This window comes from Schistocerca piceifrons, chromosome 1 (assembly GCF_021461385.2).
Source record: "Schistocerca piceifrons isolate TAMUIC-IGC-003096 chromosome 1, iqSchPice1.1, whole genome shotgun sequence".
In the NCBI taxonomy this organism is placed as follows: Eukaryota; Metazoa; Arthropoda; class Insecta; order Orthoptera; family Acrididae; genus Schistocerca; species Schistocerca piceifrons.
Genome location: NC_060138.1, coordinates 678,180,711 through 678,196,820, shown reverse-complemented (window position 1 = coordinate 678,196,820; position 16,110 = coordinate 678,180,711). Strand labels below are relative to the sequence as shown.

At 43.9% G+C, this 16,110-nt stretch overlaps 1 protein-coding gene across 1 annotated transcript in view; it reads left to right on the top strand.

The window, feature by feature from the left end:
• The window catches only part of LOC124709229 (mucin-19-like), a 1,054,314-nt gene that overhangs the window by 911,660 nt on the left and 126,544 nt on the right, over positions 1–16,110 (top strand). Inside the window, exon 4 of the mRNA XM_047240824.1 lies at positions 13,090–13,278. Within this exon, the coding sequence (XP_047096780.1) occupies positions 13,090–13,278 (189 nt within the window). The remainder of the gene's footprint in view (positions 1–13,089; positions 13,279–16,110) is intronic.

Below are 16,110 nucleotides of genomic sequence, written 5' to 3'. Positions count from 1 at the left end.
AGGCCCTCGCGCTCTTGAGAAACGCCGAAACTTTTTGGAAGGACGAGCTCCTGATTTCCAACTGTGGTGTGAAAGAGGGTTGGCAGAAGACTCAGGCCGCCTCACTAAATGACATCTCGGAATTTTAATTAGCTTACGATGTCAGTGGCGCTGTTCAGAGGCCATTTGTGTGTGTGTGTGTGTGTGTGTGTGTGTGTGTGTGTGTGTGTGTGTGTGTGTGTGTGTGCTGGATATGTGTGAAACAGACTGATGGCTTTCTTAGTATGTCGTATTAGTAAGCTGCTATTAAGATATCTGAGTAAGTATGCCCTTCACATTTCTAAGGAGCGCCTGTTGATAAGTTTCTCTTGAGATCACATGCCAATTTCAGCACAGCTGATTCATCAGTACTGAAGAAAATATGGAATTTTATATGACTGTCAAAACTAATGGTAGGTTTTTTCAAAATGCATGATCCAGGTTGGAGGCAGTGCAAGTGACGAACACAAACCGCTTCATTCACGGTCACCCTAGAGATCCAACACGTCGTTTTTATTAACAGAAGAGCTTTATTCGTAAAATGAGGTAATGAGTCGTCGTCACAAGCCGAAGCCCAGTAACCACTTCGTGGATGCCTCCACCATTTTCTGCCTAAGTATGACAAACAGTCCGCAGTTATTACAACTTTTAAACTCCAACTAAGATTTTACGTAGACCGTAGACGGATACTCTCTTGTCCCGTAGCGTATTTAAAAATCTCATATCGACCTTCTTCTATGCAAACGACGTCTAACAGGAAAACCGTTATACAAATAAAGTAATAGGCACAAGCAGCTTACGATGGTTTTGCAACACTAATGAAGTCTGTTGCTATTGAGCCATCACACTTGTATCCGGTTGAGCAAACGAGAACAGCCCCGCCAAAAAGCCATCTCTCTATAAAACACCGCTGTCGACGTTTCAGTCCTGGAAGTTAACGCCATCGTGCGTGCGTATCTTTTGAAGTATAACATTATGCGCAGCTGTGAGACCAGATGCTACTGATAACCAATCTGAAGTACTAAATAGCGCGACGATTTTCTCTGATTTCTTTCCACGACCGCTCAACCTTCCGGCTAAACCGATACGGCACCACCCAAGACCAGAGGGGAGGGGGGGGGGGGGAAGCTGTAGCAAATGTGGCGATCGCAGCATGCCTCTACGGCATTGGTTTCAACGCAGCGCTGGAGAAAGTGCTCGCGTCGTGCACGCAAGAACCCCTGTATGTTGTTAAGACAGGTTGCGCACAGAGAGACGTTCAGGGGAGCATCTAGTGGCAGCTGCCGCCGCCGCTGCCCACGCAGCAGAAAGCACTCGCCTCACCTCAGCTCCCTTTCCCCCTCTGAATCCGCGTCCCTTCACCGCCTCCTTGCAGGCACTATTTACTAATTAAGTTGTCCGAGCAGGGGGGAGCAGAAAGCTGCTGTCTTTGACCGCAGCTGCTGTGCGTGCGTTCCGCCGAACTCAGACTCGCGAAAGTGCTGCCGTCTATTAAGGCAGTGTTCCCCGCATACGGTCGTCCACTCTACAGGGAACAGCACGTGTTCGCCAAGGCTTCCGGATGCCGTTGCGGGGAAATCTCCTATACGAGTACACCCATTGTTGTTACTTTTCAGGTACAATGGCTTTCAGAAGGAGATAACAGGGGTGGAAAAAACCGGCCATTTAAAACTGATACCGGCATTTTAGTTTCGAATAGCCGGTATTTTTCGGTTTTTGTATGGTCTCGGTTATAATAGGTGTTTATTTTTTTAGTAATAACAGAGAAAAAACATCAAATATCCATAGCAGTAGTGCTAAAATTTGTTTATTTAATATTTTTTGAAAACGAGTAACTTTTACGGTAAAATTTACATTGTTTTGATATATTGTGTTATAGAAAATGGGAAAAGCGATCAGTGCTATTTTAATAACAATGCCGACAAAAACGAGAAACCGACACATGGCGTAAGAATTGGTACAACGTTGGTGAGACAATAATGTCCCTTTCACGCCGTACCGAGCGAGGTGGCGCAGTGGTTCGACACTGGACTCGCATTCGGGAGGACGACGGTTCAATCCCGCGTCCGGCCATCCTGATTTAGGTTTTCCGTGATTTCCCTAAATCGCTCCAGGCAAATGCCGGGATGGTTTCTTTCAAAGGGCACGGCCGACTTCCCTACCTGTCCTTCCCTAATCCGATGAGACCGATGACCTCGCTGTCTGGTCTTCCCCAAAACAACCACCAACCAACCCTTTCACGCCGTGTGTCGTGGCTTACGATGCGAGAGTACGTGCAATGTGCAGTACTTGTCCCCCACCTCGGCTGTATGGTAGCTTCTCGCTGTCGTTGCCGGACGTCCGTTGTGTTGCCGAAAGGCACCAATTCCAGTCTGGAAATGTTTTTACGAAGTGACGTAGCAGTGAAGTATAATGCGTCATTTGCTTTAAAAGATTAAATTTTTGTCTGCCATTTCTATGAAATAATGAAAGAGTAAAGAAATTAAGTTAATAAATTAAAAATTTAACAACCACCATTCATAGAACACAAAAATAGAAAGTAGCTGATGTGCTGCCTGTGTCCACATAACGCATTTACTGCTTGTAGCTCTTGAAAACTGGCAAAATTAACACGAAGAACAGGGTTCGTCAACTTCAGTTATCACGCTTTAGCACTGAGTATTCGTAACGTCCAAATAGTAGCATCAACCCTAATTACAACATGAGCTTGAACCACAGTTTAAAAAAGTTGGAATCGGTAGGAAAACACTAGTGGTCTTCTTTTCTTTTTCTTTTTAGTTCTCAGCCACTTACCACTTTTCGAGAAAAGCAGCGAACAGTGGACGGACTAAGTTTTGTTCCGTTTGCCTCTTTAACCTGTTTAATAGTTTGATTCTATGTACCTTGACACGGAGTCAAAATTTTTCAATCTTCGTTCGGTTTCTACGTTTATTACAGGAAATAATAGAAGTAAAAACAGAAAATCGGTTATTTTGAGCGGTTTTAACAGCGAGGATAAACTAGCGTGTAAAAAGAAAAAACGATATATCCGAAAACCAGTTGTGTCAATGATAACCACTATGCCTAAGGAGATATCCACCCTAGCACCAAATTTGAATATAAATTCATTGATACGTATATATTTTGAAGTGAGATTTGCTAACCCACCTTCTGCATCAACAGAAGAAGACTAAAACTTCACGATTTATGGTAGTGTGTACATTTACATTTACACTCCGCAAGCCACCCAACGGCGTGTGGCGGAGGGCACTTTCCGTGCCACTGTCATTACCTCCCGTTCCCATTCCAATCGCGTATTGTTCGCGGGAGGAAAGACTGCCGGATAGCCTCAGTGCGCGCTCGAATCTCTCTAATTTTACATTCGTGATCTCCTCGGGATTTATAAGTAGGGGGAAGCAATATATTCGATACCTCATCCAGAAACGCACCCTCTCGAAACCTGGACAGCAAGCTACACCGCGATGCAGATCGCCTCTTGCAGAGTCTTCCACTTGAGTTTGCTAAACATCTCCGTAACGCTATCACGCTTATCAAATAACCCTGTGACGAAACGCGCCGCTCTTCTTTGGATCTTCTCTATCTCCTCTGTCAACCCGACCTGGTACAGATCCCACACTGATGAGCAATACTCAAGTATAGGTCGAACGAGTGTTTTGTAAGCTACCTCCTTTGTTGATGGACTACATTTTCTAAGGACTCTCCCAATGAATCTCAACCTAGCACCAGCCTTACCAACAATAAATTTTATATGATCATTCCACTCCAGATCGTTCCGTACGCATACTCCCAGATATTTTACAGAAGTAACTGCTACCAGTGTGTGTTCGGCTATCATATAATCATACAATAAAGGATCCTTCTTTGTATGTATTCCCAATACATTACATTTGTCTATGTTGAGGGTCAGTTGCTAGTCCCTGCACCAAGTGCCTATCCGCTGCAGATCTTCCTGCATTTCGCTGCAATTTTCTAATGCTGCAACTTCTCTGTATATTACAGCATCATGCGCGAAAAGCCGCATGGAACTTCCGACACTATCTACTACGTTTTTGCGGAATCGCTGCCAGGAAACGCAACCTTGTAATTGTATCGAGAGATTTTAAGCATTATCATATACTATTTCATAATAAGTAGAACGTTACTTCTTTCTCACGTACAGTGAAATTAAGTGTAAACTGATTACCAAATATATCACTGTGAGGAAATCCAATTTGACGATCGGAAAATACTTGGCCGGTTTGCGTCAACAGTAACAGTGAGAACGTCACTTAGTTTTATCAGAAGAATAACGAAATTTTAAAGAGGCAGTATTGGGAGTACCATAACTGTCGAACTGAAAAAGAGAAATTATGCTGTTTGGATCAGAAGGTATAAAAACCGCAGTAAGACGGAGCCGCGCAAACGAACTTCGTTGCAACACACGTCTTCGGTTGGCAGCGAAGTGAAACCCATTGCCGTACGACGTACCGCTACCTGCTCTCCGGTGACCCAGCCCCGCAGTGCCCTTGTGGTCAGGCATTAACAGTGCACCATGTTTTATTGTCGTGTCTCCGTTTTAGTCAATTTCGTGTTATCCTGTCCCTGCCATCTACTTTACCGGATGTTTTAGCTGATGACGCTCGAGCAGCTGCTCGTATTCTGCGTTTTATAACTTTAACTGGCTTGTCCAAAGACATTTAACCTTTTTACTTATTTTATCTGCATCTTTGTCAGGTCCTTCTGATGTCCCCCCATCCCCTTGAGTTTTAGCAGATTCCATATGCTCTAACACCAGTGACTGTGCGCTAATGACCTCAGCAGTTGAGCGCCCTTAAACCCTACCAAAACAAAACCGTACGACGTACGACCTGGTTGCGGCCCGGCCGTGTAGCGGCAGCCGTCGGGTAGTACTGCCAGTCTTGCTGCAGGTAACAGCATCGCTAATTAGTAGAGATGTGCGCCAAAGTCAGCACTTAGTTACAATTACATTCTCTTCGCTGATTAATACCCCTCTGCACATGCTGTAAGAGTCGGCGATAAAAGTGTCACTAACCATTGCACTCAATTTATTCGACATATCTTACGTAATAACGAAGTATTTACTACAGAAATACAGCTTTTAATTATTATTAATACCTATAATAATCTTTGTACTTTCACAAAGTTTGCATTTCCTAAATCATCGTTCGTACCAATAACCTGCAAATGAAGTTACCGTAAGTTGCCTTGCGCAGTGTTCTTGGATATTGTCGCTGTTGTTGATTATACAAGCAGAAGACCAGTAAGAGTTGAAGAAAACAAATTCCATTCTGCTTTACACAGAGATGGAAGGAAGGCGTCGATGTAGTAAGCATCTGACCATCGAAACGAATAACCTACTCATCAAAGGAATGCTGGTGTTACAGAATGCAAATAGCCTCTGAAACATAAGCGCTCCGGAAAAGGAGCATTCGGGGGTTCCAGCTTCTCTCTAGGAAAACAGAAAATCAAATCCATTTGTGGTTTTTTTTTAGTTGCGAATGGGTCACGGGAAGAAACATTGCTGATAAGCTTCTGCGTGGGCTCAGATCTCTCTCTACTTTAATCTTCAACTTCTTTCTGCGAGATATGCGTAGAAGGAATCAGTGCATCGGTTCTCTCTTACAGGAACGTAAGCTGTCTGAATTCTAACCACATCGTGATGCAAAACGCCTGTCTTCCAGCGTCTGGCAGTGGAGGTCGCTGACCGTCTGCGTGGCATATAGCGCTTACTGAATGAAACTTCACGAAACGCGCTGTGCTTCTTTGGATTACCCCTCTATTACTTCTATCAATCGTATCTGATACGGAGCCAAAAATGACGACTGATCTATATGTATTCGTCGAACAGATGTTTTGTAATTTGCCTCCTATTTGTGTGGATCACCCTTCATGAGGATTCTTCCAACGAATCTGTGTTGCATCTGCCTTACTGCGATTAGTTTTATGTTCTCGTCCCGCTTCAAATCACTCCATACGCATAATCATAGATACTTTATGGATGTGACTGCTTCCAGTGATGGTTCCTCCATTTATGCACAGTACGTTTAACTTGCGTTGGGGGTCAGTTGTCAGTCGCTGTACCAAGCGTCGATTCTCTGCAGACCTTCCTGAATTTCGCTACAGTTTTCTAGCATTGTGAGTGAAGTGTAAACAACAGAATCCTCCATGAAAAGTTTCACCGAACTTCCGACGTTATTGACTAGTTCACATAAACCGAGGTGACAGTCACGGGATACTTCCTAACATCGTGTCAGACCACCTTTACCTGGCGTAGTGCAGCAACTCGGCGTGACAGGGACTCAACAAGTCGTTAGAAGTCTCATGCAGAAATATTGAGCTATGCTGCCAGCACAGCCGTTCATAATTGCGAAAGTGTAGCCGATGCAGGATTTTGTGCCCGAACTGACCTCTCGGTTATGTCCCATAGATGTTCGATAGGACTCATATCTCGCGACCTGGGTGGCAAAATCATTTCCTTGAATTATCCAGAATGTTCTTCAAACCAGTCGCGAACAATTGTGGCTCGATGACATGGTGTGTTGTCATCCATAAAAATTTTGGGAACATTAACTCCATGGATGGCCGCAAATGGTCTCACAGTAGCCGAATTTAACAATTTCCAGACAATGATCGTTTCAGTTGCACCAGAGGACCCAGTCCATTCCGAGTAAACAGTCCACACTATTATGGAGCCATGACAAGCTTGCACAGTACTGACAACTCGTGCCGTCTGCGCCACACTTGAACCCTACGATCAGCTCTTAACAGCTGAAATTGGAACTCAGCTGACCAGCCCACGATTTTCCAGTCGTCTAGTGTCCAACTGATATGATCACGAGCCGAGGCGACGCGCTGCAACCATGCCTTGCTGTTAGCAAAGGCACTCGCGTCGGTCGTCTACTGCCGTAGCCCATTAACGTCAACTTTCGCCGCACTGTCCCAACGGATACGTTCGTCGTACGTCCCACATCGATTTCTGCGGTTATTTTACGCAGTGTTGCCTTTCTGTTAGCACTGACAACGCTACGCAAACATCGCTGCTCTCGGTCGTTACGTGGAGGTCGTCTGTCTATTCGTTCTCGTTGGTGCGAGGTAATGCCTGAAATATGGTGTTCTCGGTACACGTTTGACACTGTGGATTTCTGAATATTGAATTTCCTAACGGTTTTCAAAATCGAATGACCCCGTGTGTCCAGCTCTAACAATCAAAAGTTTAATTCCTGTCATGCGGTCAAAATCATGTGTAACACCTTTTCGCATGAATCACTTGAATATAAAAGACAGCTTCGGCAATCCACTGCCGTTTTGTACGTTGTCTACGCGATACTACTGCCATGTGTATTAGTGAACGTTAATGATCCTATGGCATTTGCTTGAGGCACACACGAAATTGCTTTTACGTCTTTTCATTTCTCTCCATTGAGAAAAATGGGTTGTATTCTATTGACTATAAACTCTTCAGTCCAGACACACAGCTGGTATGTTGCCCCATACGCTCGTAATTTCTTTGTTAGGTAGCAGTAAGTAAGTTGAAAGTCGCGAGCTCTTTCTTCTTATCTCGTGTTTTCTAATGAAAATCTCGTGCTTACACTCTTGTTACCTTTACTATTACAGAGATCGCCTAAACTTTTTTTTTAATTGGTCCTCTACGCAACAAATAACTTACTTGGTCTTTCTGCTGCCACTGCTTGATCTGCTGCATTCAATTACTTAACAAAAGCATAAAAAAACTATTATTCATGCTGAGTGCAATGCATGTTCTGTATGTTGGCTCCTGCTGTTGCTGCGGCTGCTTACAACTACTACATATAATTCAGGAGAAAGTGTTTAGTCAAATATAAACTCGATAAATGATTACCCAAACAAGGAAGTCCTTTTTTCAAAAACTATATTCTGAAAGCGATTCTTTCTCATTCAATTAACAAAACGCTAGAAGCTCTTTGAACAATCGCTACGTATGTAAATCTGCCTCTAGTGGCATTAAAGCAATATTACAAATTAATCAAACTCTTGAGACAGACTGAAATACTTTTCAATTAAATACGTAGTGACACAGTTCCCTGACACTTGCAAAAGAAATAAATGACAAAAATCAATACTTAATCTAACAATGGTTTCCCTTAAGAATTCAATTCCTATCATTATCAAAATTACCGTTTGATGCTACGCACATAGACAAACCCTTTTCATTAAATTAATAAGCGCGCTGCAAATTATAAAAAAAAATCATCTCAATACCAAATCCTGTGTCGCTGCTGGCGGACACGGCAGTACGGCAGCTTGGCGACGACCCCTCGCCCGACACACCTGCGCATCACAGCAGGCGGGCTCCTACACTGGCTTCCAAACTGCCCCATTAATCCGTGCGCTGCGAAGCGTGACAACAATATCTTAGATTCCAGAGCTTGTGTATGCGCGCTGTAGCCAACCTTTAAATCGTAAGAGAGTATTGCCAACTCTCAAAGTGTATCGAGCGCCTTCTGGAAGACAAGGGACACGGTATCAACGAGACAGCGTGTATATACTGCTTTCTGCTCTCGTAAACAAACAGAGCGTTGTCTTTGGGAAGCCACGTTGATTTCTACAGAGGGATTTTTCGCTCGGCGGAAACGCCACGGTGTAGGGAGGTTGGTGCCTCGCCGTGGCCCTTGGCTGTGGTCTTGGCGGGCGGCTGCCCGCTGCGGTTCCCCAGCAAGTGGGGCGCTGCTCGGTTGGCGACGGGGCGCCACTGGCGAGCAGAAGCCGCCTGCCGCGGCCACTGACCTCGCCACTGGGCGCTCGGCTCCCACTCCATTCTGCGCTCTGCGCCACTTCCGCAGATACACCCGCGGCAGCGAAAACTCTCTCATACATCCTGCCAGATTAGAATTGAACGTCTCGCCAGTTCAGCAAGTTATGCGGGAAAGTTTCTGAGATGTGAAGCTGTGGAGGTTGGTCGTTAGTCGTGCGTGGTTAGCTCAGCCAGTCAGAACATCGCCCGCGAATGGCAAGTTTCCGAGATTTGGTCACGGTCCGGTAGCGCGTAACCCACTGCACATCAAAAGATTCACTGTGTAAAGAATGCCTCCAATTGACTTTAATCTTCATGACAGTGTCTACCAGCGCTTCAGGTTTTCCCCATTTCTTCGTTCGATAAATTATTCCTTGGTCCCCACATAATTAGCCGTCAAGCCATAATTATGTAGTATTAATAAACTTACCAAAGAGGATGTTGCCAGAATAATTATTTCGTAAACAAAGTTATCGTTGAAGATGTTGTTGTGGTCTTCAGTCCAGAGACTGGTTTGATGCAGCTCTCCATGCTATTCTCTCCTGTGCAAACTACATCATCTCCCAGTACCTACTACAACCTACATCCTTCTGAATCTGTTTAGTGTCTCCCTCTACGATTTTTACCCTCCACGCTGCTCTCCAATACTAAATTGGTGATCCCCTGATGCCTCAGAATATGTCCTACCAAGCGATCCCTTCTTCTAGTCAGGTTGTGCCACAAATTTCTCCCCAATTCTATTCAATATCTCCTCATTAGTTACATGACCCACCCATTTAATCTTCAGCATTCTTCTGTAGCACCACATTTCGAAATCTTTTATTCTGTTCTTGTCTAAACTATTTATCGTCCACGTTTCACTTCCATAGATGGTTACACTCCATACAAATACTTTCAGAAACGACTTTCTGACACACAAAACTATACTCGATGTTAACAAATTTCTCTTCTTCATAAACGCTTTCCTTGCCATTGCCAGTCTACATTTTATATCCTCTCTACTTCGACCATCATCAGTTATTTTGCTCCCCAAATAGCAAAACTCATTTACTACTTCAAGCGTCTCATTTCCTAATCTAATTCCTTCAACATCACTCGATTTAATTCAATTACATTTCATTATCCTAGTTTTGCTTTTGTTAATGTTCACCTTATACCCCCCTTTCAAGACACCGTCCATTCCGTTCAGCTGCTCTTCCAGGTCCTTTGCTGTCGTTGAAGATAGACATTAATAATATTGCCTCCCCTTCTTCCTGTTTTCCGTCCTACTCTTCCATCTCGTAAGTGGTTAACATAGCGTGGCGACTCGCTTTCATATAATGACGCCTGAATTTATTTAACATCGCCTGTAGTTCCGAGAGCTTAAGTTCAGCAGCATTGTAATTGTTACAGTTTTTCCGGGTGAATCACAGCAGTAAGGAGCCTAAATAAAAATCTCCACGAAAATTAAGGTACCAGTACAAAAACCATAACAGCGGCTTTCGATTTTAGCATAAGACTGCATTTAAAAAAAAAGATTCACCGCCGCGGACACCACTGACAACCAATTTAACACTAAGAATAAATGTTTGTCATAGCTTGAAGCAGCGATTTAAAAATTACACGCTGTGCAAAGCTACTGAAAATAACTATCCGCTTCTATGTCATTCTACATCCTTTAACTTGAAAACTGTCGAGCAGTGATTGTGTGTTTAATCTTTTCTTTAGCAACTTTAGAGGCAGTGCGTCTCGTATAAATAAATTACTAATAGCCCTTAGAAAAATATCAGTGAAAACAATTATTGCTCTGTCGCAATAACAACTCGGCCAGTCTAGACTGATTGCAATACAAAGACTGACAATTACAATGTATTTGTGTAGCTCTTTTTAAAAATAAAGGCTGGTTGTGGTATGCCGTGCCTTCGCGGTTACTGTATTTCCCGGAACGCGAAGCTGGGTCAGTATCGGACATTCTTTGCAGTGTTTATCCAACAATGTTCTTTTTTCTCAAAATTGTTTTTTGTCCCATTTGTCGCCCTTCTCTCATCACTCAGCAACAGTTCAAAATTCATTTCCCTCCTTACATTTGATTAATATTTTAGTGCGGAATAAAAACTGAACATAACTGGACTTTTCAGTTGTTCCCAGTAAAGTCCACAATCAGTAAAGTAACTAGATCAATATTGATCGTTTAGCATTGAATATTGTTGTTATACATACACTGCTGTACACAATTTAAGGACGAAACTAACTTTCCCATGATGAGTCACTGCCAAGAAACACAGCTCGAAGAATCGTGGACCATACATAGAAAAACTGCTACAGTACAGTACAGTACAGTACAGTACAGTACAAAGGGTGACTGAAGTACGCAATGATGTGAGCAGAAATGATACTTTGAATAGCTGACTACAACTACACTGTCACCAAAATGGTTCTGAGTGCTCTACGTGTTTCCCTTTTCTCGCCATATGGGGGTTGCCAGCATTGTCGAACGTGATCGTTTCGGTGGTTCAAGTGTTATCGTGTGGGGAGGCATAATGTTGCATGGGCGTACTGACCTGCAAATCGTTGAACACTGTACACTAGCAGATAAAAGCCATTGTGTCATTGTACTTCTTCCCCACGTGCGTCTTTTCAGGGGTGCGTTCGGAACTGATTTTGTTTTTATGGATGCAATGCATGGAACAGCACAGAGAGAAGAGCTCCTGGAATGGCTTGCCAATTCCCCCCCCCCCCCCCCGACTTAAACTCCATCGCGCACGATTCTGATGCGTTGGGGAGTCGTACTGCAGACGCTCCACACGCTCCGATGACCAACTAGGAGTTGTCGACCGCACTACCTTTGTGGCCAGCGTGGGAACTCTTAGCGCAGAGCATGCAGTGCCGTCGGTGGTGATCACTCACCCTATTAAGAGTCACTAATCGCCTCTTCTAATATCTAGGGGATGTTCATGAACCGCGGCGACTTCCGTGTAATTAGTGCCTTTGAATAAAAGTATCATTTCTGTCCATCTCTTTGCATATTTGTTACCTTCCGTACTATGCTGTAGCAGTTCGTTGTATGTATGGTCCGAATAGCATCGAGCTCTGTTACTTGGCAGTGACGCGTCAACCCAGAGTTACTTCCGTCCTTACATTTTGCACACCAGTGTAGATGTATACATGCTTGAATATGAATGTGTTTGTATGTGTATTACTGTGTTTCTGTATATGTAAATTTCTGTAACTTTTTCGAAGACTGCTATAAATTTATTTTAAAATTTATTCTGCCTTCAGAGAATGTCTAACAATTACGTTAATATGCTCACACTTTCGGCACTACAAGAAAAAGGAGCAGGAGATGAAGTGTATGCTTCAAATGACAAATTACTAACATGAATTTACAGCAGTCTTCGAAAAAGTCACACAACTCGCTATTAGCCCATAAACACAGGTCGGTATGATCAAAAGTATACACAAATAGCTCGGTTGTTCATCGCAGGATGACCGTGACGTTGCTCTGAAATCAGTTTTCGTTTAACGTGGCGCATACGTTTTCTATTGGTGGAGATCGAATAAATAAAAATACAACCACTTTTTCCGCTAGGCTCTCTGTTTTTTTTTCTCTCCTCTCTGAAGTATGCCCTATAGCACAGAGCATGGAGCACAATTCTGAATTCTATACGTTGCATCGCTTAAATTTTCATCTTACGCCCTCCACAGCCTCTCAGATTCTAGCTTCGTTAGGAACCATCTGATCCCAGCAATTGTCATCTTATCATTGTCAGTGCGACGCTACAGTAACAAGATATTGCACTCATTTTCTGAAGTAAGTCAAGGCTGACCTCCTGCACGCCTCGGTAAAAGAGGAAGTGTCAACGAATAGGAAGCGACTACAGCGGGAGGGAAGGAAGCCGACATAGCGCTGACGCAACAGTGGCCCCCTTGATTTGCAGCGTATGCAACCTTTAACGTTCCATACGTACTCGCTCCGTTTCTGATCTCTACCATAAGAACCTTTTTATCATACCTTACACATATGTAAGAGAAATTGTTTTTGATATAGCACAAGAGCGTGTGGATCTTTACAGTCAGTACCTTTTTGTCACACCTTGCACATATTTAAGAGAGATCGTTTCAGAAAAAGCACGACAGCGCATGGAAGTTTTATTGATTACATGAAATGAAATTTGCAGCAAGGGAAACGTGTCTGGTGATATGCCAGCGGAACTTTTTCTAAATGCAGCCCTGTAACGTTTAACGTTTTTTGCTTACTGCCTGTGTCGTTTCCTTGGAACGTAACGAGCGGAGAGTGAGGCTGGGCCTTGCGCCGGTTGCAGATCGGAGCCGAGCAAGCGAGTGCGGGTGACGTTCTTCGAGTCGCTGCGGCCGCTGGTGGTGAGCTCGCCGTCGCCGGAGCCGAACGCAGACCTGGTGGAGCCGGCGCCGCTGCATGCGGCCACGCCCCTCGCCGTAACCATGGCCACCGCCGTCGCCGAGCACACGACCGTCTACACGCGCCAGGAGAGGTCAGTACACTACCACTAGGCTTCCCGGTGGGTCGCTGCATACACTCTGGATGTTAGGGGCACATACTTGTTCTCGAATGCCTCCAAAAGAAAATCTCTTAGAGTACTAAGAGTACTTCCAGCTGTGACTTCTAGAAATAGCTTCATACATCCTGTCTGAACCTTCGATGCTTCCTCACCATCAAGTACCTGCAAATACCAGCCTGAGAGCAGTACATGGGACTGTGCCGCAGACGACGTGTCCATCAGCTGGGTAGTGCCGCTGCACTGACATTCCGTATACATTTACGTCAAATTTTCAGCTTGACCCTCCCTGTCGCTGATTGATAAAAGATGATACACTTCACGGTATGGCTTAACTAGCAAGCTTACAAAGTCAGTCATTATTCTGTGATCACTAAGTCATTTTTTGTGAGACTGTAGACCCTGCAATTCAGTACCTTGCACTGAGGTCGATTCTAACCTTATCTGCCTCAAAATACCGTATTATTAATTTATTATTTGAAGTGCCAGTGCCTTTAGCATAAAAACACCGATGCTATTGCAAGAAAGTCATCTACTTCTACACAGAGGTACTTCTACGAATGTAATGCATTCCAACAGTCGCCGGCCGGTGTGGCCGAGCGGTTCTAGGCGCTTCAGTCTGGAGCCGCGGGACCGCTACGGTCGCAGGTTCGAATCCTGGCTCGGGCATGGATGTGTGTGATGTCCTTAGGTTTAAGTAGTTCTAAGTCTAGGGGACTGATGACCTCAGATGTTAAGTCCCATAGTGCTCAGAGCCATTTGAACCATTCCAACAGTCATTTACAGTGTTCAAAACAGCACTTAGCACGGACATGTTGCTACGTGAATTTTTTTTATCGTCACATTGACGACGTCATTGACAGTGAAATTAAGTATATCTAAAGTTATTAAAACCATTGGTGCAGTACTTACCTTAGAGATAAATGTATTAAATTTTAGGCCAGTTTTTGCTTGTTATTTAGGACTATATCTTCAGGCATTAAGAGTTCATTGGAGTTAATAGATGTGGTATGGTGTCTAGAAAAACGCGAAATAGCTTTCAAATAAATCACATAAAATGACGCGTAGTTGAAAACGATGTACCAACGATTCCAAAGCACCTCCTTAAAACAACTGTTCAGTTTTTGCCAATTTCTTCTTGTATTCATTGCTTATTATAATAAAGATTCGTTTTGTAAAACTGTTTCCTCATCTTGTTGGGACTCAAAGGATAAAGTCCGCTGGATACTGAACAGCGTTAACGTTTGACTCTATCCTTGCGTGTTTTGTCCGTGACAAAACAGAAAAGTGATTGTGGGCTTCATCTGCGTTTCGTTTTACCTAAGGAAGCTATAGCCAGTGACCTGGAAACAAAAATCTTTCCCGTGTATATTTTTAATAAGATAAAGCTCATACAGCAGTTTGTATTGTTCCTAATTGTGACAAAGGATTTAGAAGAAAGTTTGGTGGTTTTACAATTACACCTATCTTAATCATACTCTTCAGATTAATACTTCTGTCAGCACTGTTGAACATCTTGCGTTAGCTTTTCCGTTCTCTGAGTACACAGGACAGATATAAAGTGGTGTGTGTCCACATGATACCCGGGTTCACGGGTCCGATTCCCGGCGGGGTCAGGAATTTTCTCTGCCTCGTGATGGCTGGGTGTTGTGTGATGTCCTTATGTTAGTTAGGTTTAATTAGTTCTAAGTTCTAGGGGACTGATGACCATAGATGTTAAGTCCCATAGTGCTCAGAGCCATTTTGTCCACGTGATAAACTTTGCTGTCAGTCCAGAATTCCCACATGCAATTGACACGGAAGACGTCACGATGAGGTAATCGAAGAAAGGTTGCCACAAATAGCTTGTAGCTCAGTGTTTCCAAGGAGGAGAAAACCAGTAAGACAAGAAAAAGAAAGAGGTTCAAAACGAATGACATTGTACGTAGGGTTTGTAGACTTCTATTCCGAGTGACACTACTCCGCTGCTGACTTCCTGAAGTCCCCTCTGCTAATTTTATCATGTGCGACAGCTGTGTGCAACATAGCCCAAACTGTAGTGGCTTCATTCTTCAGCCTTGTCCACCGAATGTGTCCTCTGCGAATAACAAGCAGTAACATTGACGTGGTGGTTGCCGTTATGAGTTGCTTTCCACGAAGAGTGGTGCATACAGTGATTAAACTGATTTCACTATCAGTTGTAACATGACAGCGTTGTATTCTGTTTATGCTCTTACAATATTTCTGAATAGATGGGCCCGTATAATGGTAACTCTACCGGAAGAGTTTGAAGAATAAGCGTTCGTGGAGTTGTTACCCACAAGAGCCCCTTCTCGGGACCTCATATGAAAAAGAGAAACCATTAAGACAATCACACTCACTCTTTTAAACATTGGAAAGGTGACTGATCGTACGACGCTTTAATTCATTTTTTGGAAATTCTTAGCGTATAAAGGTTAGCAGCGCCGCCACAGTACGGACCTCATTTGCTCCGAGAGTGCAGTCCGTGTGGGGGGGTCACATCTTAACGCGTCGAAAAACGTAAATTGTACTGACCTGTCGTCGTCACTCCGAACAGTTTGTCGCAGCGCAATGATAGGGGAAGTGGCGGTTCTTGATGAGGTATTGTTTCCTGAAATGGACTGTAAGTGTACGTGAGTCGGATATTTAGGCTTAGACAGACACCTGCCCACACGGTGCTGTCGGCAAGGGACGCACCCCACGACTTAATGCCAACGCGGATCACTTTCTGAGGCATTGTACATACCAAGCCGACAACACACAAAAGTTTTGGGCTGCTTTGGCAAATTCTTATTTGACGTCTTGTGC